This window comes from Daldinia childiae (genome assembly GCF_008694065.1).
Source record: "Daldinia childiae strain JS-1345 chromosome Unknown Scaffold5, whole genome shotgun sequence".
In the NCBI taxonomy this organism is placed as follows: Eukaryota; Fungi; Ascomycota; class Sordariomycetes; order Xylariales; family Hypoxylaceae; genus Daldinia; species Daldinia childiae.
The window spans coordinates 1,307,303-1,333,640 of record NW_022984646.1 but is presented as its reverse complement, the minus strand read 5'-3'; the positions used below and the strand labels follow the sequence as shown (position 1 = coordinate 1,333,640).

The 26,338-nt window shown below is 46.1% G+C and overlaps 5 protein-coding genes across 5 annotated transcripts; 3 read left to right on the top strand and 2 right to left on the bottom strand.

The window, feature by feature from the left end:
• Nucleotides 1-1,009: 1,009 nt before the first annotated feature.
• GL218_05490 (putative transcriptional regulatory protein C1F7.11c) lies at nucleotides 1,010-3,431 on the bottom strand (the record flags this gene model as incomplete). Its single annotated transcript, XM_033582154.1, has 4 exons — nucleotides 1,010-1,114; nucleotides 1,171-1,519; nucleotides 1,570-3,249; nucleotides 3,307-3,431. The coding sequence occupies 4 exons, from the start codon at nucleotides 3,429-3,431 to the stop codon at nucleotides 1,010-1,012; spliced, it is 2,259 nt and encodes a 752-aa protein (XP_033434285.1).
• A 2,441-nt stretch (nucleotides 3,432-5,872) lies between these two features.
• Nucleotides 5,873-6,589, top strand: GL218_05489 (uncharacterized protein; the record flags this gene model as incomplete). The annotated part of the gene is made up of 1 exon (XM_033582153.1): nucleotides 5,873-6,589. The coding sequence occupies one exon, from the start codon at nucleotides 5,873-5,875 to the stop codon at nucleotides 6,587-6,589; it is 717 nt and encodes a 238-aa protein (XP_033435027.1).
• A 3,355-nt stretch (nucleotides 6,590-9,944) lies between these two features.
• Nucleotides 9,945-11,746, bottom strand: GL218_05488 (Ferulic acid decarboxylase 1; the record flags this gene model as incomplete). The annotated part of the gene is made up of 4 exons (XM_033582152.1): nucleotides 9,945-10,475; nucleotides 10,529-10,643; nucleotides 10,710-11,037; nucleotides 11,101-11,746. 4 exons carry the CDS (start codon nucleotides 11,744-11,746, stop codon nucleotides 9,945-9,947), a joined length of 1,620 nt encoding a protein of 539 aa, XP_033435028.1.
• Nucleotides 11,747-12,393: 647 nt separating this feature from the next.
• Nucleotides 12,394-13,082, top strand: GL218_05487 (Phenylacrylic acid decarboxylase 1, mitochondrial; the record flags this gene model as incomplete). The annotated part of the gene is made up of 2 exons (XM_033582151.1): nucleotides 12,394-12,605; nucleotides 12,698-13,082. The coding sequence occupies 2 exons, from the start codon at nucleotides 12,394-12,396 to the stop codon at nucleotides 13,080-13,082; spliced, it is 597 nt and encodes a 198-aa protein (XP_033435023.1).
• A 9,170-nt stretch (nucleotides 13,083-22,252) lies between these two features.
• GL218_05486 (putative maltose O-acetyltransferase) lies at nucleotides 22,253-24,634 on the top strand (the record flags this gene model as incomplete). Its single annotated transcript, XM_033582150.1, has 5 exons — nucleotides 22,253-22,980; nucleotides 23,048-23,081; nucleotides 23,165-23,198; nucleotides 23,252-24,510; nucleotides 24,569-24,634. The coding sequence occupies 5 exons, from the start codon at nucleotides 22,253-22,255 to the stop codon at nucleotides 24,632-24,634; spliced, it is 2,121 nt and encodes a 706-aa protein (XP_033435024.1).
• Between the last annotated feature and the right edge of the window lie 1,704 nt (nucleotides 24,635-26,338).

Genomic DNA, 26,338 nt, shown 5'->3' with positions numbered 1-26,338 from the left:
GTGAGGAAATTAATCTACGAACCATGTACTGTATATAGGTATATTGGGCTATTTACCATCGGGTTGGGGCAGCATTTCCCGGTTACACTAGACTATACATACCCTCTCCCCGTTATATTAGATGACGGGTATAGAATTAAATTCAACTACAGTCTCCAAAGTTATTGAGACTGTTCGGGTTATTACAGATGTATCTAATTACAATGTGATGCCGGTCTCAGCACTATCACCGCAGACGAGACTCGATTCAATTATGCCTGGTTACGCAACACAACATAAAATCTTGCTACACCATCAAAGAACATAATAGTAAAATCCCTCTTTTTGGTTATACATATATTATACATATACACGCTTTATTTATACACATTTATTCACACACATATTAACTATAGCATTTCAAAGAGTTCGGTCTACTCCAGCTATTAGTAGTTTGTAATATTATGATATCTATCCAACTAACAGTAGAAGGCAATCCTAGAATCCCCCGGTGCAAGCAGAGTCTTTCTAGCTCATAGCACCCGGGAACCATTCTTCTATAGACTAGACAAACTGCCCACCACATCTAAGCCAGAACAAGTATTACGATACCTGGCACTGACCCCTGGACCACCGTCATAAGCAACCGGACGGGGGGCGCGAGACACTACCCCTCACGACATAAGACAATCAACACTCGGGAAACAGAAAAAAAAAAGCAAAATTCCATAAAACCACTCGCTATTTAAATGACAGCCCTGCTTCTTTTGCTAACTAGGCGCCCAGACGCCCTCGATGAATGCATTATAATAAGTCGCCCTCGAAGGCCCAGCTTAGGTATCTATACACAGTAGACGTCTCAAGAAAACAAAACAAATATCTATATGGTAACAGGCAACAAGTGCCTAGCTGCGAAATCTCATCCGCCTCTTACAACACCCAGGTACTAGGCAGGTAGTTTTGTGCTAACTCATCAGGTAGGTTAGCGTATAGTTCGTGATTCCGTCGCCGATAAAATTCTAGGTATTATCTAGTATAAATCTGAATAGTAGTAACAGCGCTTCCCGAGCCGGTATCTAAGGACAGATTTAAATCCGCCGTCGTCCCTGTCTAGCAGGAACTGGTCGATTGCGCTCTGCAAAACAAATCAATGAGTCTCATAGTCTGAATTCTTAAGGGGATACTTCCTACCCAGTCAATTGTGTTATTGCCATTCAATACAATATCAAGCGGCGCATTATTAGCAAATTCTAAAGAGAAATCAAAAGATGGTATTATATGATCGAACGGGGGTGACGGCGCTGGAGCTGGCTGAACATCATTGTTCAACAAGCTAGCTAGCGAACCGTCCCGAACTTCTGGCCTTGGTGGCGGCGGCGGTGGCGAGCGAGTAACGGCAGAATCCTGCATTGATACTTTCCGGAGAATGGCACCCACAACCCGGGTAGCATGCGCTGCATCCCTGGAAGTTTGCCTTCTCTCAGCCCACATCTTGTAAGACGTCCCTAGAGCCTTCAGCTTTCTCGATCGATCTACTGGGCTGTGAAACTGTGAGCTAGTGACTAAGAGTGTTCCCTGAGTTGAACTCACCTGCTCGGCAGATTCTCCGTAAGATCCAGACATAATATCATCGACGCAATTAAAAAGTCGTGGAGTGTTAGGGCTGAGAGCATATATTTATCTTCATATATTCGGCCACCAGGCCTGCTCTCCTCCTCATACTCGGCGTGTAGGTCAAGAATCCTAAGAGCTGCATCTCGACATGTATTCCGTGACCGATCATATGCGGGGTTGTCCTTCTCACGATTAAGATATGGGCGGTGTAGAACGCAAAGGCTCTTGAGGTACATCAATTCCAACATAAGTCGATGCATAATATCATATGTCTGGTCCGTAAAGCTATATGAGCGTATTGGTTTTATTTGTAATGAAGGAGGGACGTGCTCGCGGTACTGATGGAGTTCATCATCCAACTTGCAAACTTCTTCGTATGGAGGAGGATGGATTGATAGTGCAAAGCGAATCACCCGGCGTAGTAATCGGCACAGCTTTGATTTGTGACATAAATACAAAGTGGAAGTGGGCTCAGTAGCGGGTCGCGATGGAGGTAGAGTCATAACATTCTCGTCAAAGTCGGAATCAAATAGATTGCTAGGCGATTCGGTATCACACTCGTCGTCACGGATGATCGGAGGCATGCCTAGCTGAAACGAGAAGAGGACATCGAAAACCTCAATGAAAAAGAATGCTCGCCTACGGAGTTCACCCTCAAAGGGCGTGATGTTAGAAAGGTATTTGGGATCTCTATGATATCCCATACGTTGAGCAAGTCGGGCGACAAGTCCGAATTTAGCCCACAAGCTAGAGTCAATTTCTCTGTTCCTTTGCAATTCCGTATAGCTGTGTAATAGAAGTGCTTCAATGGAATAAGGCCCAGCAGATAGGTAATCCCCCGATACGAGACACTCAGTTGATAGTGCCCTCAGCTTGTCCGGGAGCGTTGCTACAGATTCGTCGCTTTCGCCTCTCATGATAGTTATCGACGCAGCGACCCATAGCATAGAAGCAAGGCAGCTCAGCCACAATAAGCTAATGGAAGACGGATCATCCCAGAAAGCATCGTACTCTCGTTGAAATTTCGTAGTATGAATGTACGGGGCAGTCATAAACTTGTGGCGGAAGTAAACCAAGATGAGCGCATCTGTCTTGGATTTTGGCGGTAATCGTGTAACAGCCTGCGAGAGAGTTATGGGTACCAACTTGCCGAAGAGAATATCCGTGCTATCCGCGGTGTCCTTCAGCGGTGGAGGTGAAGGAGTAGGAGGCTCATCCGTCTCAATTCGGAGAATGCCTTGGATATCATGAATACTTTCAAGAATTGAGGCCCAGTGAGTAGCGCCGACATAACTATGCTCACCAAGCGTAGTAGGGAGAAGCGGGCCTCCCGATCCGGACGCCGCCAAACTCGGTGGTGAGCTCAGGTCAGAGCGAGTCTCAGTGGTCTCCGTTCGCTGGTCTGAACTTGAAGGGGTATCGAGAGTAGGCTCTCGATTGCGCGTAGTATAGACCAGGCTATTGACCATTTCCTCAAGTTTCTGGAGACGGACCTGCAGAACGGGGCGAGACATAGGCTCATGTCTGGCCCGGACGTCCGCCTGCGGCCGCGAATCCGTGCGAGCCTTGCGAGAGGCACGAGGCGCATATTCGCAAAAATTGGCCTCGCCACTTTTAACGCACCTCTCACAGGGTTGTTGGCGGTCACATTTCACCCTATCAAAGGATGATGAGCTAGAATAGGTACACGGGGGACAGGAAAGTGTCACTCACTTGCGTGTCCGGCATAGTAGACAAGATACAGGAGGACGATTGCGCTTTTGGATCTTTCGTTGGACTCCCTCGGTCGGCTGCGCTCGAAAGACACTTGTCTGATAGCTGCCGGGCCGAGAGTCCATCGTGCCCAGGGTAAGACTTCACGACCAGTCAATAAATAATTTAGAGTCGGATTGAAACGGTCGGAAATAAAGTCCAGCTCACGGCCTCAGCGAAGTCAAAAACAGTGTAAAAGGAATACTCCCCCCTCCGCGCGGTTTCTCAAGCGAGGACTTAAGAGAATGCCTGATTGAGAAGAAGTCCGGTAGTACGGCGGGAGAAGGAAAAATAAAAAATAAAAATAAAAAAGCTACTGGCAAATACCTTCAAATGGCTCTGGATGTTGGACTAATGAAACCTTCTTTGGAGTTTCCCCGGTGCAAATGCAGACGGTTATCGGAAACAAGGGAGGAAATGCACCTGGAAACTCCGCTGTGACCATTCCTAAACGGGCAAACTACCAGCATATCTTGGCATTGCCTCATTGGAACTTGCGACCGACGGAATATCCCCGGCTGGATTTAAAGATAGCTCCTTACTCTTTTTCTCTTCGCAAATACGGCCAAAACGGTCAAAACGCCGACCCGTTTCTAGCCCTTTGCTTTTTTTTTCGGGAGTTATTTTTAAACCTAAACCTCCTAAATTTCGAGAAAGGTACGGCCTTAAAAATTTCAAATCTTTACTACCGTATGCTTAAACCCATTATCCACTTATGTTTTGTCCGGTGCGCCACTTATTAACCGATGATTTCAAATTGCAACCTCTATGCCAATTTTCTGCCAGGGCCACTACATTCCGAGTGGCTATGGATTCAATATACAGGTACATAGATTAGGTATTAGGTACTTTCATACTTCGCAGATTAGCAGTCCAAAACACGCCCTAGTGATTTTCCTAATGGGGTATCTCTTACCTCCCCCTCCAAGACGCCATCGACTGATTTTTTGACGATGTGATGCAAACGCGACTATCCCATTTCGTTCAACAGTCTCAAAGCATGTAACCTCCAAGGCAACCCAAAACAACTATTATCACTTAAGAGGAAAATTCTAGAGCGTTGATCTTGCTTTCGAATCGAACCAGATCCTCCGGGATCGAGATCTAATCTCTCATCTCGACTCGTCTAGGTCCACTTACCACTTACCACTTACCACCAGCATCATCCTTCCCTTTCTGTATCTTCCCTTGACAGCGGGGTCGAGACTCAGACCGAGTTGCAAGATGCTAGACCCAGAAGTCGCGGTAGTTAAAACGCCTTTCCGGTAGTATTCATTCCGACTATGCTTCACTCGACAGCCCAATCCGAATTTGCCGGTCCGGCATCTCCGGTAATAATACTATTATAATACTATTGGCCCGAAAAACCTCAACCGATGTAAAGGCAACATGACGTACACAGCCTTAACAACCTTTTTCATGCCCAAAATGAGTCCGGCGTTAGTTTTCCCACCAATGTCGAATATATAACTCCGGTATGTACTCAGTATAGACTTGATGTTTGTGAACCAGTTGGGATATTTATAATGTTAAAACTTACTGGTGGTGGATTAAAGATATCTACCTGTTATATTCCATATGATGCTTACTATTTATATTATTGTCATCCTTTTTTTACATAATCATTATTTGCTCTTACATTAAGGGAACTAAGTAAGCCGATATTACACTTGAATAAGTGGGTGGATGCTTTGACATTTGACATACCTAGGTAGTCAACTAAATCTCCCACAGCGTTGTCTTTGTAATAGAAGTGACTTATTGGTTATTTTATAAATACGAACGAAAGACGCTAAGTACCTAAAGCTCCACTCCGTCGATTAGGGCACGCTACCTCTTCAACCGGCATAGTGAATATAAAACTTGAGATACCAAAATCTTCAGCACGAATCGTATCTTCCGAGGTCTCTGATTCAAAAATTGGTTGGGGCTTGTGGTTTAGTGGTATAATACTCCCTTAGCATGGGAGTGGTCCGGGGTTCGATTCCCCGCGAGTCCAACATAAAGGGGTTAGATTCCCCTTATACCGCATCTTTTTGGATGTTCTATTATATCTCCGTTTTTTATAAGTTAGCTCGAGGGTGTCGAGTTCATACTGAGTACCATATTTCAACTGCCTCAAAGGGTGGGCTTCGTATCTTTAGTTTATCCCTCATCCTTAAAACTTACTCGGAGGCATTAAACAGGCTATGTACATATTAAGCATGTATAAAAGAAATTCCGCATATCCTTGGATTTCAAACACGTAGAGTCCAGATTCAGTATAGCAAACGTCTTTCATATCTCACTGCGTTAACATCCATTATATGCGCGTATCATTGCCGTGTTGTCGGGGGGCACATATACAGCTACTGGATAGATATTAGGAAGGCAGCTTCGGGGAATGACACCGGACCACCCCGTAGGAAGCGGGGAAATATTCCGAACCAACAGACCCATCTACAACCCGAACCGGTCATTATGAGATGGCCGTCTACAATCCGCCAATATCTCTTACTCATTACTCACAGCAGCACTACCAGGCATCATGTCTTCCGGTAAGCCAATTTCGATCTCCATCCAACCCCTCAACTACGCCGACATCCCCGTCTGCGCCCGCATTACCTCATCGGCTTTCTCCGTCGACCCCCACACTATCGTAAAGCAATTAGGCCGAAAGCCTTTTGATATGTATGACATATCCCGTTCCGGCTTTTTCGATACTCTGCATAGGAAAACATACATCTACGTCAAAGCCGTGGATGAGGAAACGGGCGGAATTGTTGGGCACGCCGGGTGGGCATTTAGGGGTTTAGATCCAGCGCTAGTTCCGTGGAATGGACCCGGAGACACGAAGCCGGCGGAGGAAGAGCAAGAGCGACGGCAAACGAAGAATGACGAAACGGATGAGCATGAATGCGCTGAGGGAAAGGAGAAGAACTCTATCGATCGTCTCCACGCCCTTGAAGACGCCGATATGCAATTATGGCTATCTGATCTAGTCCCCTCGGATACGCCTTGCATCTTCGTTATTGGCCTTACCGTATCACCTTCATACCAATCCCGAGGTGTAGGCAGTGCCCTACTACGATACGGGAATTCTATAGCCGACGACCTGGGCCTCTCCATGTGGGTACATTCGTCGCATCAGGCGTACGAAGCATATAAGAAATTCGGGTTCGAGACCACGAAAGAGCTGGATATAGACTTGGATGAGTATGCACCGAGGGGACCGACAGAGGGGAGAGGAAGTAATGGGAAATAAGGGGAGCGGTAAGTGGGGGAGATATGTTATCAGGTACATGAGGAGGATACCAAAGAAATTGGATGATTTAAGAAATAAATAATAACTAGGCGACTTAACTGAATCCACGAAGTATTAAACCTCACTTTTAAATCAGACGGTAGTGCGTCTAATTCATACCCCACCAATGAAATACCTCGACGTGAAACTCCACTTTCCCATTATAGCACATTAATATTTAGGAGATATGAATGAGTAGAAAGTTTACTATAATCCTATAAGAACTTATAATTATGATAGATTAGCTTCTACTTAGACGGCCTCTTGTGGGTTAGTGTCATGATAAACATTTTGAATCGTTATACCCACATCGTGCCCGCTCTCCACAACATAGAAATATAGTGCGTAATAAACAGCAAATTTGCACATTCGGGTTCGTGGCCTAATGGTAAGGCGTTAGATTTCGGTCCTATTTCCGGCTCTCTAAAGATTGCAGGTTCGATCCCTGCCGAGCTCGTCTCATTTCATTTTTGTTTCTTTTCAAGAATTCCTACAATATTCTTTTTTTTATACCTTTTTTTTTCTCTCATTTCGTTTAACGGGACGCGCTTTGGATTGTGACATGACGATAGGCAGACATATTTGGTGCTGAAATTAGTTCCAATTCTAATGAGAGAATAGTAAAGTTAAACAGGATATTAATATGTAAAGCCATATGAAATATGCATTTGGTTGCGAGATTACAGAAATTATTCTGTTATAATGTAAAGTTCATCTAGATCGTGCGGTTTACTCGTAAAATCGGATTACTAGAATTGCAAAAATGATTGTATGCAAGTGATATATACTCTAATTTCTTATTCGAAGTATCCAAAAAAGAATGAGGAAACGGATGTGATAGGGGTAATGCTCGTAAGGACATAACACGGGTTTAGAGATGATTCAGCAGCTCATGCATCATGCAACTTCGTTCCGGTTTATAGTCTGTAATCTTAGACATTCTCCTGTCACTCCGTTACAAGTAATTAATTATATAAGATAAGTGTATTGTTAAACGTGGTACGGCGATGACTCCGACACCAGCAAGCCCCTCGGCCACTCTCGCAGTGGTCTGAGGGAGGTCCTTCGTAGTCGTCAGGAGGCTAGGAATCGCAAAAGCTGTGAACCATGTCGAGAAAGGAAAGTAAGATGTGATAGGGGATATCCATGCGCGACGTGCAGCAAACGAGGTTATCCAGACTTGTGCGCATACCGCGAACCACAGCCACGACGCCATAGCATGGAAACACGAACTGGTAACAGCACAACTAGCTCTGGCTGATGAAACTTCTAGCGTACTTTCACCACCTGTACAACTCATCACGGATACAAATAGTCACCATCTTAGATTTCCTAGTAATGAAAGTTCAGTCGACCGTCATCTCCCGCAAGCAACCTCGCTCGCGACGGTTACTCGAGAGTCCTCTTCATATCTCACCGATCGTCCCGGTGATCGTTCGGCATTCGAGACTGGTACTTACCTCTTTTGGGCATGAATGAGCATATGGGTGCCAATCTGTCCATGGCGCATTTTGGTGGTCTCCTCAACGACTTTCTATCTGTTGAACAAGACGTTTATGCCCTGTTCCAATCTTACAAGCGCCGTGTCACCCCTTTAACACAATCCCTATCGACCTCGACCAGATGGAGAAGCGACTGTGCGCTATCATCGAGTTTAGGCACAATCCAGGGGCTGAAGTGGGACTAGAGGTTGACAAAGTTCCTCGATGGCTTTGCTTATTACACGCTGTGTTGGCATCTGGAGCGCAGTTCTCTGAGATGTCCCTGGAACGGCGGTCTTTATTATCGCGGGAACATAGTAGGTACATATAGAGGTGGTGCTCTACATCCAGAGTGCTAACGTCAACAAGCAAAACTCTCATTTGAGCTACTTAGGAAGACCGATTATCTTGCTCGTCCCTCCAGAGAGGTAATTCAGACGCTCTTGTTGCTAGGCAATATACTTCAAGACGAAATTAAACCGCAAGCGGCGTGGGCTCTTGTGGGTACAACGATACGACTTGCACGAAGTCTATCTATTCATATGCGACAATCCAGATCCAGTTCGTCAACCGCGACCCTAGAAGATGCGATGCTTTTGCGGTATGTTTTAACCAGTTTCCAGCCTAATAATATAGCTAGTAGTTGACCCGACTAGACTTGCCATTGTGCGGCAGGAAGTACTACTCTCTATGGCTCTTGGACACCACCCATCGTGTAGTGATATGAGTTTTGAAGAAGATCTACCTATTCTTACCTCTGGCAACGAGGGCGAAGGCTTGACGTACCGACAGGCTGTGAGCTGGCTTTGCCATCTTGGGATACAGCATCTAGAGTCTCGGAAAGGCACAACAACACCTATCTCACTGCTTACTTTGAACAAAATTGACCGTATTGACCTATCCGTTTCTCCACATTTGAAAGACCGACATTTCTGCAGCTCTTCGCAGGATGTTGAAGAATGCTACGCTTTCGCTATACATAAGAATTTTGTTATTTCAGTAATCTGCCGATCGTTCCTCTCAGACAAGTCGGGTCCTAGGATTGGTGATGTCGAGAGTCGACGTGTGCTGGAGCGTCTCCGAACTTCTCTAAAGCGCAGTAGCTGGGCCTACATAAGCATACGGACTATTAGCCCTCTCGCTAGACGGTCGTGGGCTTTCATTCACAACGGACTGACATCTGTCCTCCTCTTAAGCTTAATGAAGGAAACTAGGCACAGTGAAGAGACTAGATTACTTCAAGAAAAGTTGATTATTAGCCTTCAGCAGGAAAAGAAGGACTACTGTTTGGAGCCCGACTCGGCAGAGGCTAGCCTGTTGTCAGTATCACTAAATAAGGCATTGGGAGCTCTACAGACGATGAAAGCATTAACGGAGCAAGAGATGACATCGCAAAACTCGCAGGAAGGACTTTTAAATGCTCAGACACATGGTAATTCTACACAAACAGATGAAGCAAGACTCCCAGTTGAATCGGATAGCTTCACTAGCCAGCTTGAGTAAGACTGACCATTCGATCTCCCCATTATTCAGCTAACATATTTATAGGTCATGGAACATGACCGAGTGGCTGGTCTCCTTCAATTCAGGGGCTACATCTTTAGGTGTGTCCGATTTCATTATGTCGGAACCTTTCGCAAATGAGGAGACATCTGCGTCATTCCTCGGGTAGATTTTCGAATAGACAATTGGAATAGAAACCATGGGAAAAGTGACGGCGTGCATAAATATAATGTATCTATTTGTTATTTTTCTTAAGAAACCCAAGAAAGCCCTTATATTTGTAAATGATAGTGCCCCGTGCCTTACACAGCGGGATGTGTTCCCAACCCCTTCTAATCATACCCTAGAGTCTTCCACCCGGCCAATATCTTCTCCTGGAGCTCCTTAGGGTACGAGCCCTTAAAGCTAGACTCATCCCAAGTCTTGCCTGTAGTATACTCCGCCGCCAGCAAAGCATCCGAAACGACCTTCCCGCCCTTCCACGGGTCGCCGCTCCCATGGCCCATAAACGGAACCACCGGGTACCCGAGGACTTCCTCATATAAGTACTCGTCGAGCCCAGGACGGCAGCGAGTACTGAAAGCCCACGAGACGTCTTTGAAGTCGTAAATGTCGATGTCGTCGCCTACGAGGATTAGACGGTGGATCATGAACCCGCATTTGGCGGTGAAGACTATGTCGCCTATCTTGCGCGAGAATTCTTCCGATGTCGTCTTTAGCGCGCGTAGTTTCTCTGTGTCGATTTGTAGAATCACCCATACTACTTGCGACTCAAACGGGCACCATGCTTCCTTGATGGGGAGCCCTTGGGATTTGAGGAGGAATCCGATCTCGGCTGCCGCGAGTGGGCCGATCATGGTATGCTGTGAGCTTTGTTAACATGCAGGGTTTGGTATTGGAAGTTGACCTGACGTACGGTTTCATCAGTTAGTCTCCCCGGGGTAGAAACTGGCAAAATGGCGTCTTTGCGGTGCGTGATCATGTTGATGGTGTACTTGGCCCACTGCTGCACTTCTTCGCGGAAGAGATATCTTTCACACAGTTATTTAGTATTCTTCGCTAATTCGTAAAAATGAGAAATGAACATCTCAACTTACCCATACATCTCACCAAAAGGGCCTTCAGGCGCCGTCTCGGTCGCCGAAATAGTCCCTTCGAAAACGATCTCGGAGTTTGCGGGGACGTAGAGGTCGTTGGTCTCGCACTTGATAACTTCCACGGGGGCACCGACGAGCGAGCCGACGTACTCAGCCTCGGATACGCCATCCGGCAGGGGCATACTTGCGGCCATGATGGCGGCGGGCGGGACGCCAAACGCAATCGCTACGGGCATGTCTTTCCCTAGCTTCCGCCACATAGCGAGGATCTTACCGATGTGCTGAGCTGGCAATACGGCCCCAGCCAGGTGGTTCCTATCGTGCACCACTATAACCATAGGAGTTAGCGATTATATGTCATCGAATAGAACTCTTAATTATGTATACTAACTAGCACGTGCGATCGCCCAGTTAGTCCAACTACCATCTGGAGACTGGAAGCACTGCATGCCGTACGTCTGGACGTACTTTCCGCCATCGGACTGGTGCAGCAAGGGGCATGGCAGCGTTTCTAGGTTGAACTGGTTGGGCGTAAGGCGAAACTCCTTGCAGGAGCCGGACTCAACGACCTTCGGAGGGATAGGCGCGGCGCTCTTGGCCGCGATGACCTTGTTCATTATCTGCTTGGCTGATGCTGTAGGGACCAAGCCAATGTGTCTAGCCACACGACCAAACACCTGCTCTGGGTTCGGCCTGAGCCCATTCACAGCTCCCAGAATGCGCCAGAGACCGTTCTCGTCCTGGCCCTTGAGTTTGTTGAATAGGGGAGCTCGCTCCTGGTCTTCGAGGGCCTTCCGGGTGATGGCGCCGACTTCGAGGTGCGGGTCACATTCTGTGTTGATTTCGACGATATCACCATCGTCTTTGAGCGCCTGGACATACGACCTGAAGCTCAAGTGAGGGAGTTCCTGCTGGCTGATAGCAGTTGTCTGAGTGGAAGATGCCATTTTCTCTTCTGATACTGGATAGAAACTTGAAAGTTGCTTAGACTTTTGTTGAAGGGGATTTATGCTGATGGTTCGGATTGATACTATCATCGATAATCAGGACTTTATTAGCATTATTTATATCTACCCAAAATAAGACCTTTATATTGATAGTATCATATGTCCCGGATCCCCCTAGTCCGAGACCCCCGAAGGCTCCGAGGCATACCGAATCTGACAATACAGACCGTGCTCGGAGGTTAGAGTAAGTCGAATATGATAAGATATATTAGTAAATATCAGTAGATAAAAGTATATTTCTTACACCGTTTCGCTCGCAACATCTCATGAGATGGATATGATCTGCCTGTTTCTACTGGTTCCGAGTCGTCCGAAAGTCTCCGTTAACTAAGGTAGGAGGCGGTATGGGGATTGTTAATCCGAAGACCCTAATATCTTTATTTAACTATCGGTAGATGTTCCATTGAAACCGAGCAGCATGGAAAACTCTCCTTCGACATATTCCAGTTCACATCTTACCTGCTGTCGACGACGAATATAGTTATACGTACTACAACTACCCTGTCTCGGGTTTAACTAATCTATATACCAATCTTCCCTTCTCTCTTATAATTTTCTCACATCCTTTCAGCATTCTTAGCCGATACTTAAAAATTAAGGCCTTGGTACTCTAATCGTACATGACGATTTGAATCGTAAATACCCACACATACATAACACCTACAAGTGACATCACGATGGGGGACCCTGTTTCAGAAGCTAGGAGGAGAATAGTTATCGCCATCACAGGTGCTACGGGAGCAGATATTGGTATTAAACTTCTACAGACCCTGCGCCGGCTCAATGTCGAAACACATGTTATCATCAGCAAGTGGGCGGGCGAGACAATCAAATGGGAAACGGATTACACGGTATCAGCAGTACGAGCACTAGCAGACCACGCATACAGGTAACAAACACCTTCTCAAAATATCTCTACATAACACAGGAAGCCACCCCTTTTCTCGGCCTCTTTACTAACCCCTCGTATTACAACACCAGTCCGCATGACCTCGCAGCCCCGATCTCCAGCGGCTCCTACCACATCGACGGGATGATCGTAGCACCGTGCTCAATGCGGACGCTCGCCGCCATCAACGCAGGCATATGTGACGACCTCATCACACGCGCGGCAGATGTCTGTCTCAAGGAGCGGCGCCGCCTTGTCCTCGCCGTCCGTGAGACCCCGTTTAGCGAGATTCACCTGCGGAATATGCTGGGCGTCACTAGCGCGGGGGCTATCGTCGCACCGCCTGTCGTTGGGTTTTACACGCGACCGTCATCTGTGGAGCAGGTCATCGAGCAGATGACGGGGCGGTTGCTAGATTTGTTCGGGCTGGATGCGAAGGACTTTGTTAGGTGGGAGGGTATGCGTAAGGAGAGTTGAGGGGCTGTTTGTTTAAGTGTGGTATGGGATCTCTAGAGTCGAATGCTAGGTACTAATATTGAGAGCCAGAATGAAAATGTAGTTATATAACTAATGGAAATTTTCTTTATATCGTTATTGCTCTACTACTGTCCCTATCACTCCTGACTGTTCTATCTACTAGGAATAGAGATCTATACTAGTCTATCAAACGGAACAAGTATTATAATATATTTTTTATTCTTATAGGGATTGTAGATGAGACTGTATAGAATATGTTTAAACTTGATCAGTTCTCATAGTAAATTTACCCCTTTTCTATATTAGTTACAGTGATAGGTGCTCGCAACTTCAAAGTCACCAATAAGGAAAGCCCTTTACGACTTAGCGTTATATCCTATCGATATCCCTTATTTTTTCTATATAACTAGAAGCTGGCTGTGTTAGAGAACCTATCACGAGACTACCCTAAGATATCTTTGAAAAGAATTGGCCACATGTATGTATACATGTGACCTTGTGATGAGTATCTAGGTTTGTGGTTCTTTGCGTAGCATAGTAAATTTCCTATCACCAAGTCACATCGTGACGCTCTATCACTAATAATAGAAAGGTAAAACTGCTTGTATGCCTTGATAGCCTCTCCGTTCCTCGGACAATATCTACTTTCTACTTCTATGTATATTAATAGCATTGGGCATCGATGATACGGAACATTAAAAGGGGCCAATCTCCGAGTATTCTGCGCTGCGCTAGGAATATCCGGGGTGATATGCGATACTACCCAAACTACTTCCTGTAATTTGGCAGCCGGTAAGTTCGGTTTGATCATAGGCGAATCAAGCTATAGTCCCTTTCGACGGATGGGCTCTAGACGCTTGGCGAATCGAATCGAGCGGTTTCAGGGTATAGGAAACAACGCTGGTAGTGAGTTAGGTATGACCTAGATTATAAATTAAGTTATACTGAGGATCATCGTTATCCTCATTAAGATATTAGAAACTCTTGCTGGATTCTCCACATGTTCCAACTGATCTGCGGTAATGCCCCTGATGTACCTGGAGGCCTTATTACACTTGGTGAGTCATTTGGAGTAGAGTTGCCTCTCAAAGAATATAGTATGTGGTTGTTTCAGTGCCGCGAGTGAGTCATCCCTAGTCTATATCGCGCTTATAGGGCTATATAACTACCTTGTGGTGATACTTTGTTTCATTTTAGATCCATAGAAGACCAACGTAACCTTGCTCATGTGGAGTAGTGTCAAAGACGATAGGCAGTATCTTCGGCCGCTCGTAGATAGTAAGATACAAAGGGGAGACGCCGTTTGGATGAATCTGAAACAGCATATATTGATAAAGCAGAAAGTAACCGCCAATGGATAGGTGGTGAGTCAAAGAGAACCATTTCCTATTGGAGGGAAACAAATATACGAGTGGAACAAGATGGCAAGTTGGAAGTGCTCGGCTTAAAACTAATATGCCCTAGTTGAGCGCGCTTAAGGTAGCTCTGGGCTAAGGGGAACTACGTTGTATATCGTTGTGTAAAAACTAGGGAAGCTCGGGATTTTCATTTCAGGAGGTGACGTCTAATTAACACTTGCAGCTCGCGAGCGGCTGCAGATTGAGGCTATCTCTTAATTTAGCAACAGCCTCCAAAAATAAACGCCCCAGATCCCTCGTGGTACTAGAATCCCTAAGTAAGATACGTCACGGGCGGTAGGTAAGGCTGGGCCGCAAAGGGGCGTAGGAAGTCCTGAACCTTGACTCTGCTCTGTACTGTTAGGTACACTAATAGGGGGGATGTGATAACAACATATACACGTGCATGTACCTCTGGCGGTTGGTAGTCTTGCGTACAGCTTGCTAGCACCTTGGTACACAGAATGAGCGTCTTGAGCGCCTTGCCCCTGAGTCTACTTACTATGAACGACAATGATGATAGAAAACTGGCGAATTAAGGGCAAGCCGGTGGTCTGTAGGCGCTTCTGGAAGCTAGCTAATATGCAATATGACGACTCGTAGGCGCTTCTCGCAGCGGCGGGGGTACCACCGTTGAGGGTCCCTGTACATGGCAGCGAAACGCCCGCGCATTTGGCTTTCCCCGGACTGCGGGTACCCAACCAGACGAAGATAGCCTGGTTATAAGGTAGTAGTGTCGCTCTGGTGCCTTGCAGGGAGGATCATGACGGCGGCAGGCGGGAGGTATGACAGACAGATTTTCTGCAAGTGATCTAGGACAAAAATAGTAGACGGAGGTGCGCGGTATGCAAAGGAGCATTACCACAACGTTGAATTGCGCTCATGCTTGGAGGAAATTTTCTCGAATGGATATGCTTCAGCGTATACTTGAGCGATAAGCTATACACTACACGGTGATGTCTAGGCGCTTAGATGTTTTAGCCAGTGGGCGGCTATGCGAGACTGGCTGCCTCTTATTGGATGAACGAACAGTCGGTAAACTATTTCTGATTTGAGGATGATACTTTAGAGACAGGGTATTTTTGGGATCACTTAGCTATATTCCTACACTTGCAGAAGACAAAAGAAGACAATGCCGATATAGCGCTCTGAATGTGGCATTCATTGCTTAAGTCTAACATATTTTCGCGGGGATATGATGAGGCTTAAAGATTGGTTATTGTTTATGCAGTACTTGTTGTTTAGTGTTTGGGTAGTGTTTAGGTCGGCCGTTGAAGCGGCCTGGAATTTAGCACACCTAAAATGCTATTGGGTATAGCGCCTATTTGTCATGTGACTTTGCGTTGTATTGAAGAAGGTTCCATACGACTTTGCTGGGTACGCGGTTACCAGGTACTTACTACGTCTAGTTTGGTACGAAACAGGGAAGTACTAATGGGTCTTTTACTGGAACTGAAGGCACATTGATCTCCCTAAAGTCGGATTTGATATAATGCACAGTATGCACATATCTAACAATAGGTTAAGCTAATACCTGACAAGGAATCTTTTCATGTTACATCTACCAACGCCAGCCACGAGAACTACGAGAACCTGGCTGAGGGTCAGTCGCACTACGCATCCACCAACATCAATTGTTCATAGTGCTGCACCAACATCAACTACCTAACGGGCTACCAGGTAATCCTTGTGCTACCCATTTATCATCTCGGGCTATCTCAAAAAGCCACCATCGCCACGGTACATCGTACATATACACATATTGTACGAATATGCATGTGCAGCAATCTTCCCCCGACAACGTGGCCAAGCTCGTGACTTGTCATATTTTCAAGTCCTGCCTGGCTGGGAACAAATTATTACCTAAAAAAAGGAATTTGTGCCGAATTAGCGATGGTAAAGATATGGTAAACGACTAGGTTAACATGCCCGTTGGTATATAATTACCTAGGTACATATATGCACGTTTCCTACGGCATTATCATGTACCTATTTTCTACTTGGTTATGTATTCTTTTCCTAGATCTTCTACATGGGCTTCTATTTATTTACACTGCCTGGGATGAAACACTTACACAACTTCCTACTAACAGGCCATTATTAACAGGTCATTACTTCTAACTATCAACTGATAACTAACATTTAGCCAACTGGCCGGATCTATTTTAGTTTTAATGCTTTCTGATTCGACTTATCTTCTTGTATGGCAAGCCACAATCTTTGTCACTCATATGTTCCTTGGTTTGCTTGAGTTTCGGTCTGTCGTCTTCACGTCACCTACCATGCCTGGTACATATTGTCAAAGCGCGGTCGGTCTCCGGAGCGTACCTCGCGCTTATTATTTACATGACGGCCGGCTGTTGGACGTGGTCCCGCAGTCTTACAGTAATAGGAGCCTAGCAGGGGTACTAACGGACCTTTTCCCGCATTCACTGCGGCGCCGTGCTTATAGACCTTGTCTTCTTCTGGTATGGTATGATATTGTTCCAGGTAACCCGCATCATTTGAGTCTCGCAAGGTCGGGCCTAAGTAATAGTCAAATCGAACAAGACGTCGACCATCAAACATTGACAGCACCATCTACTCTACGGTGCTTATGTATTATTACTCAACGGCCCGAAAACCTGATGGCAACTAGGTGAGGCGTGTTTCTACTTTGGATCCAATAGGGATTATTCCACTTTACACTCATATTTGGAAGGCTGGTGGCCCCCAACGTCTGTCTCAATTTGATAGACCGAAGGTTATGTTAATGCCGTACCACTTCGTGCCACATTAGCATTACGAATTAATGAGGGGCTACGAGTAGCTAGAAATATAGGAAGAGTATATTGATTTCGGCCTCACTGGAGACAAATAAGCAACCTCGCCGTCAGCTTGACACAGCATTAAACAAACTCACCTCCGCTTTCTAGTATTAGCGTCATGAGGGGTAGCAACGAACCTTAATCACAGGTCGACACAAGGAGACCAGGACACGGCAATCCTATGTAAGGTATGTACAATAGCCGCATGAGAACCTCTTCTTGTTTTTATGCATAGGTCTTGACTACAATACCGAAAGTTTCTTGTGCCCTACTAGGCTTCCCAAGCGGGTCGTAGCTGGAACCCAAGAATATTCCGCCGATTTCTAAGAAAAGAAACCCGGGCCAAAATATGGGTTTTATGCGCGGACGCGGTTGATCGATTGTCTCGTCCGATGTATGGCTTCCCTTGTTGTAAGCTAAACAACTAGAAGCTATTACTTCTAGCCAATGAGCAGTGGTAAGCCGCTTATGGATCGATCACCTTCCCGAACGGCGGCAAACGCATCCGAGCAAGGTCTCGATGATTCGCGACAAGCGCTTTGCGCTCGCCCCACCGAGCGTGCTACAGAGAGATAATCAGAAAACGCCTGCGGAGAAAAAAAGGAAAAGGAAACCCCAGGATTACAACCATTATGGCACTTTAAGAAATTATCTAACCTAAACAATTGTTTAATGAGTACCTACCTCGTAGCTAAGAACAGTACAACTCCAGTACCAAAGTCATAAATCGTCCCCAGATTTAGTAACAGATCTACTCAAAGTTAAAGTTAAAAGGGTTTGACATTTAACTAATAAGAATTCTTTAATATATCGCATAGGTAGGTGCCTTCGGACGAAAGCAAATTGATGTTGGCTGTGCTGGCTGTGTGTCAGACGCCGAGGGCAGGGTGGTCCCGTGCGTGCCGTACGCGACGGGCTCTCGAGTCACGGCTTGAAGGGTGTTATCCGGCCGGCAGGGTGCATGGCCAATCTACTATATTCGAAAATGGAAAAGATTCCGGAGCTAAGCAGGTCAGCACGTGCAGTGTCCGGATCGATTACGTTGCAACAAGATCCAGGGGAAGGACTGGGACCAGCGGTAATAACAGCATTGACATTATTTATGATCCCTCTTTGGTTATTTGTTTGCTTGGTGCTTGGTGAAGGATTCATGTAGCCTTATTACTCCCTATTACTCCTTTCTTGACCGAGAAACAGCCCGATATAAGATGATGACCTACGTAGCTACGTCAGCAAAGCGGTCGTGTTGCAGAGTAGCACCGCCGCATTCGGCTCAGTATCAACAGCGTTCTTATGACCGGGGCCGGAGGCCTGTTGTATTAGCGACTTCTTCATGCCTTGGTTTAAGTTTCAACTCTCGGAGTTGAAGATGGATGTAACTCGCAAGCTAATACGAGACATTTGTGACGACGGGGTGAGCACATGCGTTAGCAACAAATCAACAACCTCTCGTCGGCTCTAGACGCGGGTATTCGCTGCGTCCTAAAAAGAGCCCTGGGCATTTTCGACATCACACGCCCGCGCCAAATTGCATGACAGCTGCATCCCTGTCTAAAGACACCTATTGGCTACGGTCAGAGTACAACCAGACTTGCAAACTCCTCTGACCACACCTGCCGGCAATGCTCCAGGGTCGACCTTTTCTGGTTGGAAGCAGTGCTGCCGCGACAAGAATTGGCAGAATTCCAAGACCCAAAGCGGGAATTGACGTTGCACCTTTTTGCTGTGCCGCTCGCGCACTTCTACAAGATCGAGGTCCCTTTCAAACTACTTAGATCCTCCCAATCGCACCTCGTCTTCTACATCCTGGCCAGATTTACCAAACCCGCTAACACATGCGTGTGCTATTTTGATCTCTTACCTAGCGGCGGCTTGAACTGTCGTGGGTTAGGAGAATTAAGCCAAGGGTTCGTAGGGCCGCGGCTAGGCCTCAAGAAGCGGCCTTTGTTGATTCATCAATGTTTTTTATTCCCATATCACGTCAAAGTGCTAGTAACATCTGAAGATGGTCACGACGATAGACTTATCGCGGACCGAAAGTGCTGCACCTATCATAGCCTACCTAGGTAGCTTTAAGGCGAGACGTGACAAATACTGTAGTGAATGGCATAGCCCAATGGCACTTTTTGAGAAACCCTGGTGCAACGTTAAAAGGGGGGCCGTTGGTGGTAATAAGAGGAGTTCATCGCCGTTGGGGTTAGATCAGGTACACGCCTCTATTCGTCGTATTTGATACGTATTCGATGATGAATGCTCCTGCGGCAGTGCTACCGGTTCAGATTCGGTAACATCGCATGAAGAACAGCGGGAGACATAAGACTGATTACCAGACTACGTACATATCTTTAACCAAGGTAGGGATGAAGGAAGCTACAAGAGCTTAACACTATATACATAACTACAACATACATACAACGATATATCGGCTTTAACGCGCGGGACTTGGCCCCGTACAATCTTGAAAAAGAGGAGTAACTATACAATTTCGTTCTCTATTGAGATGTTTTAAGTTGGCATTTATATAATGCTTCAAGAGATATAATGTAGTATATATATTTGTATTCCAATTCCAATTCCAAGATACATATGCTAGGACTACTATGTAGGTACATAAGATCTACCGCGGAATTACAGATACATGTATGTAGGCGTCTACATATGTAAGATGCTAGCGTAGCGGAGGTACAATACGTGAATTATGATGTAGGTATTAAGTTACATACCTACAAGTACCTAACCTAACGGACCTAAGGTATACATCGGTATTCCTGGTACTATACAGAACGTGCGGATACCCTTGCTTAGTAGCCGACATTCCTTGACTCGCTTCCAGGTTCTTAATATTATTTCTAATGGACGTTCGTTTCGCGCGGACATACTGGATATCTACCTACTTACCTACTTCCATACCTAGGTATACTACCTAAGTATGCACGCATAAATCCTTGGAAAAAGCCAAGGTACCTGGGCGCCTTGTATCTCTCCTTCTAGTTGACCTTAGCCTTGGTCACCAAGCGCCATGTCGCCCAATACATACGTAAATTAACTGGGGCAGCTAGCTACATGTGCAGGGTTCGTCGATCTTGTCCGCGGTACAAAAGTATCGAGGCATCCCGCGGACATGGAGCTTACGGTCAATTCTTTTTTTGGGAATGCTCTTTTTTTTTTTTGCCCTAAGAAGTTGCAGTATTGAAACTACATAGGTATATACATGCATATTTCGTACATCCATGTACCAATTGCCAGCTACATCAACCTAACGCAACGTTAGGTAATTGCCTGCATTCGCTCCTTTCCATCTTTCCCATTCGCGCTCGCTTACCTTAGGTACTTACCTAACACTCACCTATTTACTGCCTTGCATGCGTGCATGCCAGAATGCTAGACTGCCAGATAAGGTACTCTAAGTAGATACATACATATACTGTATTATTTTTCTTGGTATTTGTATTTTGTATTTGTATAGATTACCTATACAATACATACATACCTTATACATACATACTACCTACGATACAACGCAACTACAAATACAAATACTTATACGTACCTACTATATCTGATCAAGAGGAGAGGATACTGGCTTGCCCCGGCTACCTGCCCTATCCACCGACGTACCTACCTTACCCTCTACCTTACCTGCCTACCTCCTACCCGTCCTACTCTACCTATCTATCCTTGCCTTACATCAACCATCAACTTCCCGCTCCGCCTAGGTTCTGCTGCTGGCTAGCCACATAATTTTTTTTCCCTTTATATTTTCTTATACTCCCCCCCCCTACTGCTGCCAACTACTACATGCTACCTTGATTACTATTACTCAATTGCATTATTGCAAATCAATTTTACTTACCTTCTCTTTCCCCTCCACTCATTTTATGTTTTTCGTGGTACTCTCTGATCGCAGTTAGAAGGGAGGCGAAGAGGGGCTGTCTACATTGACACTTACTCTTACGTTGGTGAAGGGAGTAGAGCGAGAGGCATCCGAAAAGCCATTCATTCCCGCAGGCGCAGCAGGGCAAAAGAGTTAATCGCGCGTCAAATCGCCAAGCGCTGGCTGGTCCTTTTTTTCTTGTACGCATTAAAAAAGGGTCAAGGATCCCAACACGAGAAACGAGTGGGAAGCCGGGAATTTTATTATAGTTGGTTCGAATTCGACAAGTTGTATCGTGGGCCGGACCTCACGAGAAAATAGTCTGGAGTTTTTCCACGCGGTCCAGAAACCCAGATAGCTATACTCGGCCCAACTATCACTAACAAAAATTAACGTTTCCTGGATAGGAATCCTCTTAGCAGCGCAGACCAACGTGCAGTCTTTTAGGCGCAGCAACCTGCGAGCTTTGCCTGCTGCTTACACCACAACACCACTACGCAACGTACCGCATCAGCCCTTGTAAATCACCGTCGTATTACGCTGCCGGATTCGATAAGAACGAGGTGCGGCTGGCTCAATCCCGCTCGCTTGCACAAAATTGCCTCCCCGCGCACTCACTTTTGAAGTTCATCGCAGTCAAAACCTAGAGTTTTTGCAGATCACCCGATTGTTCAGCTCCACGACGCGCGCATCGATTAAACATCTGAATTCTGTCAGATTTAGGCCTTTATATTGACTTCTCACAAAACACTCATTTCCAGGAATCTTAGTTCGAAAGTTTTGCTAGATCATAACGTGATCGCTGTGTGCATCATCGTCTCCGGTGGTTTTGTTTACGACTTCGTTGGCTTATTTTGTTTCCCTTTAGCACCTGTTCTAGGGTTTTTATAGGCCTTTTCAACCAGGCCATACGTCAACCAAGGCTGCATATTTCGGCTGCGACCCGAGCCGTGCCGTCAATTACTAGTTGATAGTTCTCAAAGGGCACCTGCATCGGATTTACTGGATCTTAAATGCAGATCCGGCTGGTTAAAGAATTTCATCGTACAGTAATTATCGCTCACTAATATACGTCTGAATCATCAAATTCCTATGCACCTCACGCAAGACTGTTGGGCTGAAGATATTGTTGGACGAACTATGGCGACCTTTACGGCTTTAAACGGGAGCGAGCAAAAAGGTGTCGAGAGGCCTGGAAGCAGCCCTACCTCAATACGCGCTGCCTCCGAGGAGCAACCCATTCGTCAAATAACTACCCAGGAACCCAAAGTCGGAGAAACCCCTACTAGCCAAAGAGAGCACTGGTCAGGGCTAGGTCATGAACGGTCCTCTTACCAACCTACCAATTATCCCGATGCTGAAAGTGCGCACAAGCGCAAACGCTCAATATCGGATGAGCCGCGTAGAGAGGGACTAATTGCTCGAGAGCGAGAACAGCCATCTCAAGTAGAGTCACGTGAATCATATTCAACTCCGCAGAGAGAGCGCGAGTATAGACAATATGGTGAAGAGAGTCGAGAGCACCACGAATCTTGGTATCCACGACAAGGGCACGCTGATGAACGCAGCGCATACGACCGGCAAAGTTCCGCAGGCATGGCTCCCTCGCCAACCGATGAGCAGCTCGGCGAGACACTTCGAAGAGGAACTTCCCATATGGAATCCCAACACGATTACGCGGCGACGAGCCCCGACGGTGACGACAGTTCTGTACTCTATGGCAGTGGCTCTTATAGCCAGGAACAGAGAAAAGGAGATGCTATGATTCAATCTGACCCCAAGAAGAGGAAGCGCAATTTCAGTAATCGGACCAAGACTGGGTAACTAGGACCCCATCATTCCGCCCGTCTTACGCATTGCATCCAGGATCCCGTTGCTGACTTTTAGGTATGGCGGCCGGCTCCGCGTCCTCTTACGTGTTGTAGGTGCCTAGGCACCTCGGCACTTAAGGACGAGGTATCGGCTCTCCGTACCAACATTTATAGCTGCCTAACTTGTCGAAAGAGAAAGAAGAAGTGCGATGAAACAAAACCGCAATGTGAGCTTTCCCCTGGATGAAACCAAATCCTCATTTACTTATGAGTTGAGCAGGTACCAACTGCGTCCGAGGCGGTTTTGTATGCCACGGATACCCCAACCAGCGAGGTTACCCGAAAATGGAGAACAAGCCCGCGGCTGTTCCGCTCGAATCTAAGGACCCTAGCTACGTGCCTCCAGGTGCCTACGGAATGCCTCAGCAGAATAGTTACCCGATTGCACCCCCACCGCCTCCAAAGCGTGATCAGCCAGCTCAGGCCTACCGCGGTCAACCGCTCCGGATAGAACCGGTACAGGGCCGGCCGATTCTTGCGGATGATAGCCGGCAAATTGTTTCCGCTACCCTTCCTACGCCTACCCCATCAGCTACAAGCCCGGAAAACAACAAACTATCTTCGATATCATATACCAACCCAGGAACCATGTTTCCTACCCCGATAAGCGCTACGAGCAGTACTATGCAGTTGCCAACGCCGTTAAGCAGTGTTGACCGGCACAAAGACTACCAGAGGGTGCCACCATTACACGACCTTACCCGTACTGAGCATGACACTTCGCATTCGGGCTCGCTCCCACAGATTAATATTCTTCCACCAACACGAAGCAGCAGCCCACCAACTCAAGGTCATCAAAGCCAACCTGCGCCACCGCCTCCTCCACCTCCTCCACCTCCATCTGCAACCGCAACTGACCCTCAAGAAGCAGCACGTCTTGCCCTGTCGCAACACCTACCTCCTGACCGGGAGAGAACGCAGAAGGAAGAGATGCTTACAGGAAATCAATACTATCCGTTTGACGAAGAATTGGTACTTGAGAGGCAAAGATGTAGTGCCGCATGTTTTAGGTTTAACAATTCCACCAACCCGAGTGTTGGAGTCTCAGCATCCGAGCGTTCTCGGCTTTTCCGAGAAATCCTACACCCGACGGAGCCTATCTTTATGAACCCGCAGTTGCAATCGTCTATTACAAATGTTGGTAGCGTTGGGCAAGAGGTGGTTGTCGAGGCGCCGTTTACCTGTGATTATGGTTACAACATTGCTATTGGAAATAATGTCTTTATTGGTCGGAATTGCACAATTATCGATCCTATGGAGATCATCATTGGCAACAACTGTTACATCGGACCGAACGTCAGCCTCTTTGGCGGTACCCTGCATACAGACCCCAAAAAACGGAAAGGCAGTAAAAGCCCCCATCTCGGTTCGCCCATTTACATCGACGAGGATGTGTGGATCGGAGGCGGCGCCATAATCCTTCTCGGTCTTAGGATCGGGAAGGGAGCAACGATCGCTGCCGGCGCAGTGGTCACCAAGGTGAGTTTTCGCTCGGCAACTCCATTATACTATAGACACGGTACTGATGAAAGATTAGGATGTACCTCCGTTTACGGTCGTTGCAGGCAATCCTGCTCGAGTAACGCGCGGTGCTATTAGCTGACAGGGCATGATGGATCATGCTTATGTACATCGCTTATAGTTTCTTGATACTGGCTTTAATATCTGAATTTGCTAGTTGCTGTTTATACAAACGCCTTGTCGTTTCCACCACTCGCGCCGTCTTCACGCATATATAGACATGGGAATTTTCGCACAGCATACGATGGGTGGTTCTGCAATGGCAGAACCTAAAACTCAGCTTTGGCTTCCCTCCGTAAAAACAGATGAGATATCGGCAGCAATTTATGGGGACGACGACGCATTTGTATATATACGATGGATTGGGGCATCTAATAGAAGGATATCAAGTAGCTCTGGCAGCTATTTGGTAGATTTAGGTGTTGGAAGCAAGCCAATTCCTTTTTTTTTTATTCGTTTCCAGGGGCGCATATATACGGATCTCACGAATCCCCTACCGTCATATATCTTGGACTATATTGGGGGGGATAGGAACTGGCTTCACTAACGAGATCACGGCCGTCATACACGCATGGTGTTTTACGAAGGCAGGCCGAAGTTGCGCCCTTACGCGAAGACGATGATTTCGACGAAAAGAGAGATACGGCACTATAGAGAGATCTATGTTAAAGATACCCGGTTTATGGTTTGTCAGTCGCAGTTTTTTACTTAGGACTGTGCGGGAAGGACGTGACTACTGTACTTGTATATTATATTGTTAGGGGAATTGATACTTTATTTAAACATCTAATACTTGGTTTCTTGAACTGATGCGTAAATATATATGAAGGATCAATGAGGTAATATTATAAGAGGTACGATACGATCCGAACCAGAAACATGTTATTCCATTTGCCCCCGACGAATGATTTGTAAACAACGGAGCATAGGCTATTCTATTTTTACGGGAATAGCCTCCCTAGTATTTTGTATTGGGTCGAGTATATTCCTCCGGTGGGATTTTAACGACATGGACGTTTTGAGTAAAACGTAGCTTACTCAGGTATTATATAGCAAAGTAAGCAAGCAAGCAAGGAAGCATGCAATTTCTTAACATAATTTGAAAGTATATCTAATGTATTATCGTATTGATTAAGACGTATATAGATTAACTTGTATATTTCTGTGGCACTAGATACTAATTTTTAGAAGGTACCTAGGCTAGGTAGGTCAGTATGTACTTGTATATATGAATACCTAGGAGGTAGGTAGGTACCTAACTTAAGGTACATGATATAAATATGAAGTATGTATTGTAAATGGATGGAAATGGAGATCGCTCAAAGGGTCAGCCCCTTTACTTTGCTACAACATATCTACTTCTGAAGACTGCCTACCTAACCTATGTGTAAGAGGATACTTATTCCATACTACAAGGCTATTAACATAAAGATCCGTACTGAAATCTTCAATATCACTTCATTATCAACTTCGTAGGCCGACTGACCAGCTTCTAGCTAACAGGCTACAACACTAGCAGGCTTAATAAACAACTTATAAACACACAGCTTACAAGGAATTAATCAGTACTAATCACTTCATCATCTCATATCATCGTCGAGCTGTAAGGAGAGGAGTGACAAACGGCATACGGCATTCTCAGCCCTATGCGTAAGTATGTTATGTTAGTTAATGTTAACTAACTTGTCTTACTATCGTAACCTCATCCGGCTTGCCCCTGATGCCAATTCATCGTGTCGGCCTACCCAGTCGTAGGTAATCGTAGTCAGCCGTATCACTAGGTATT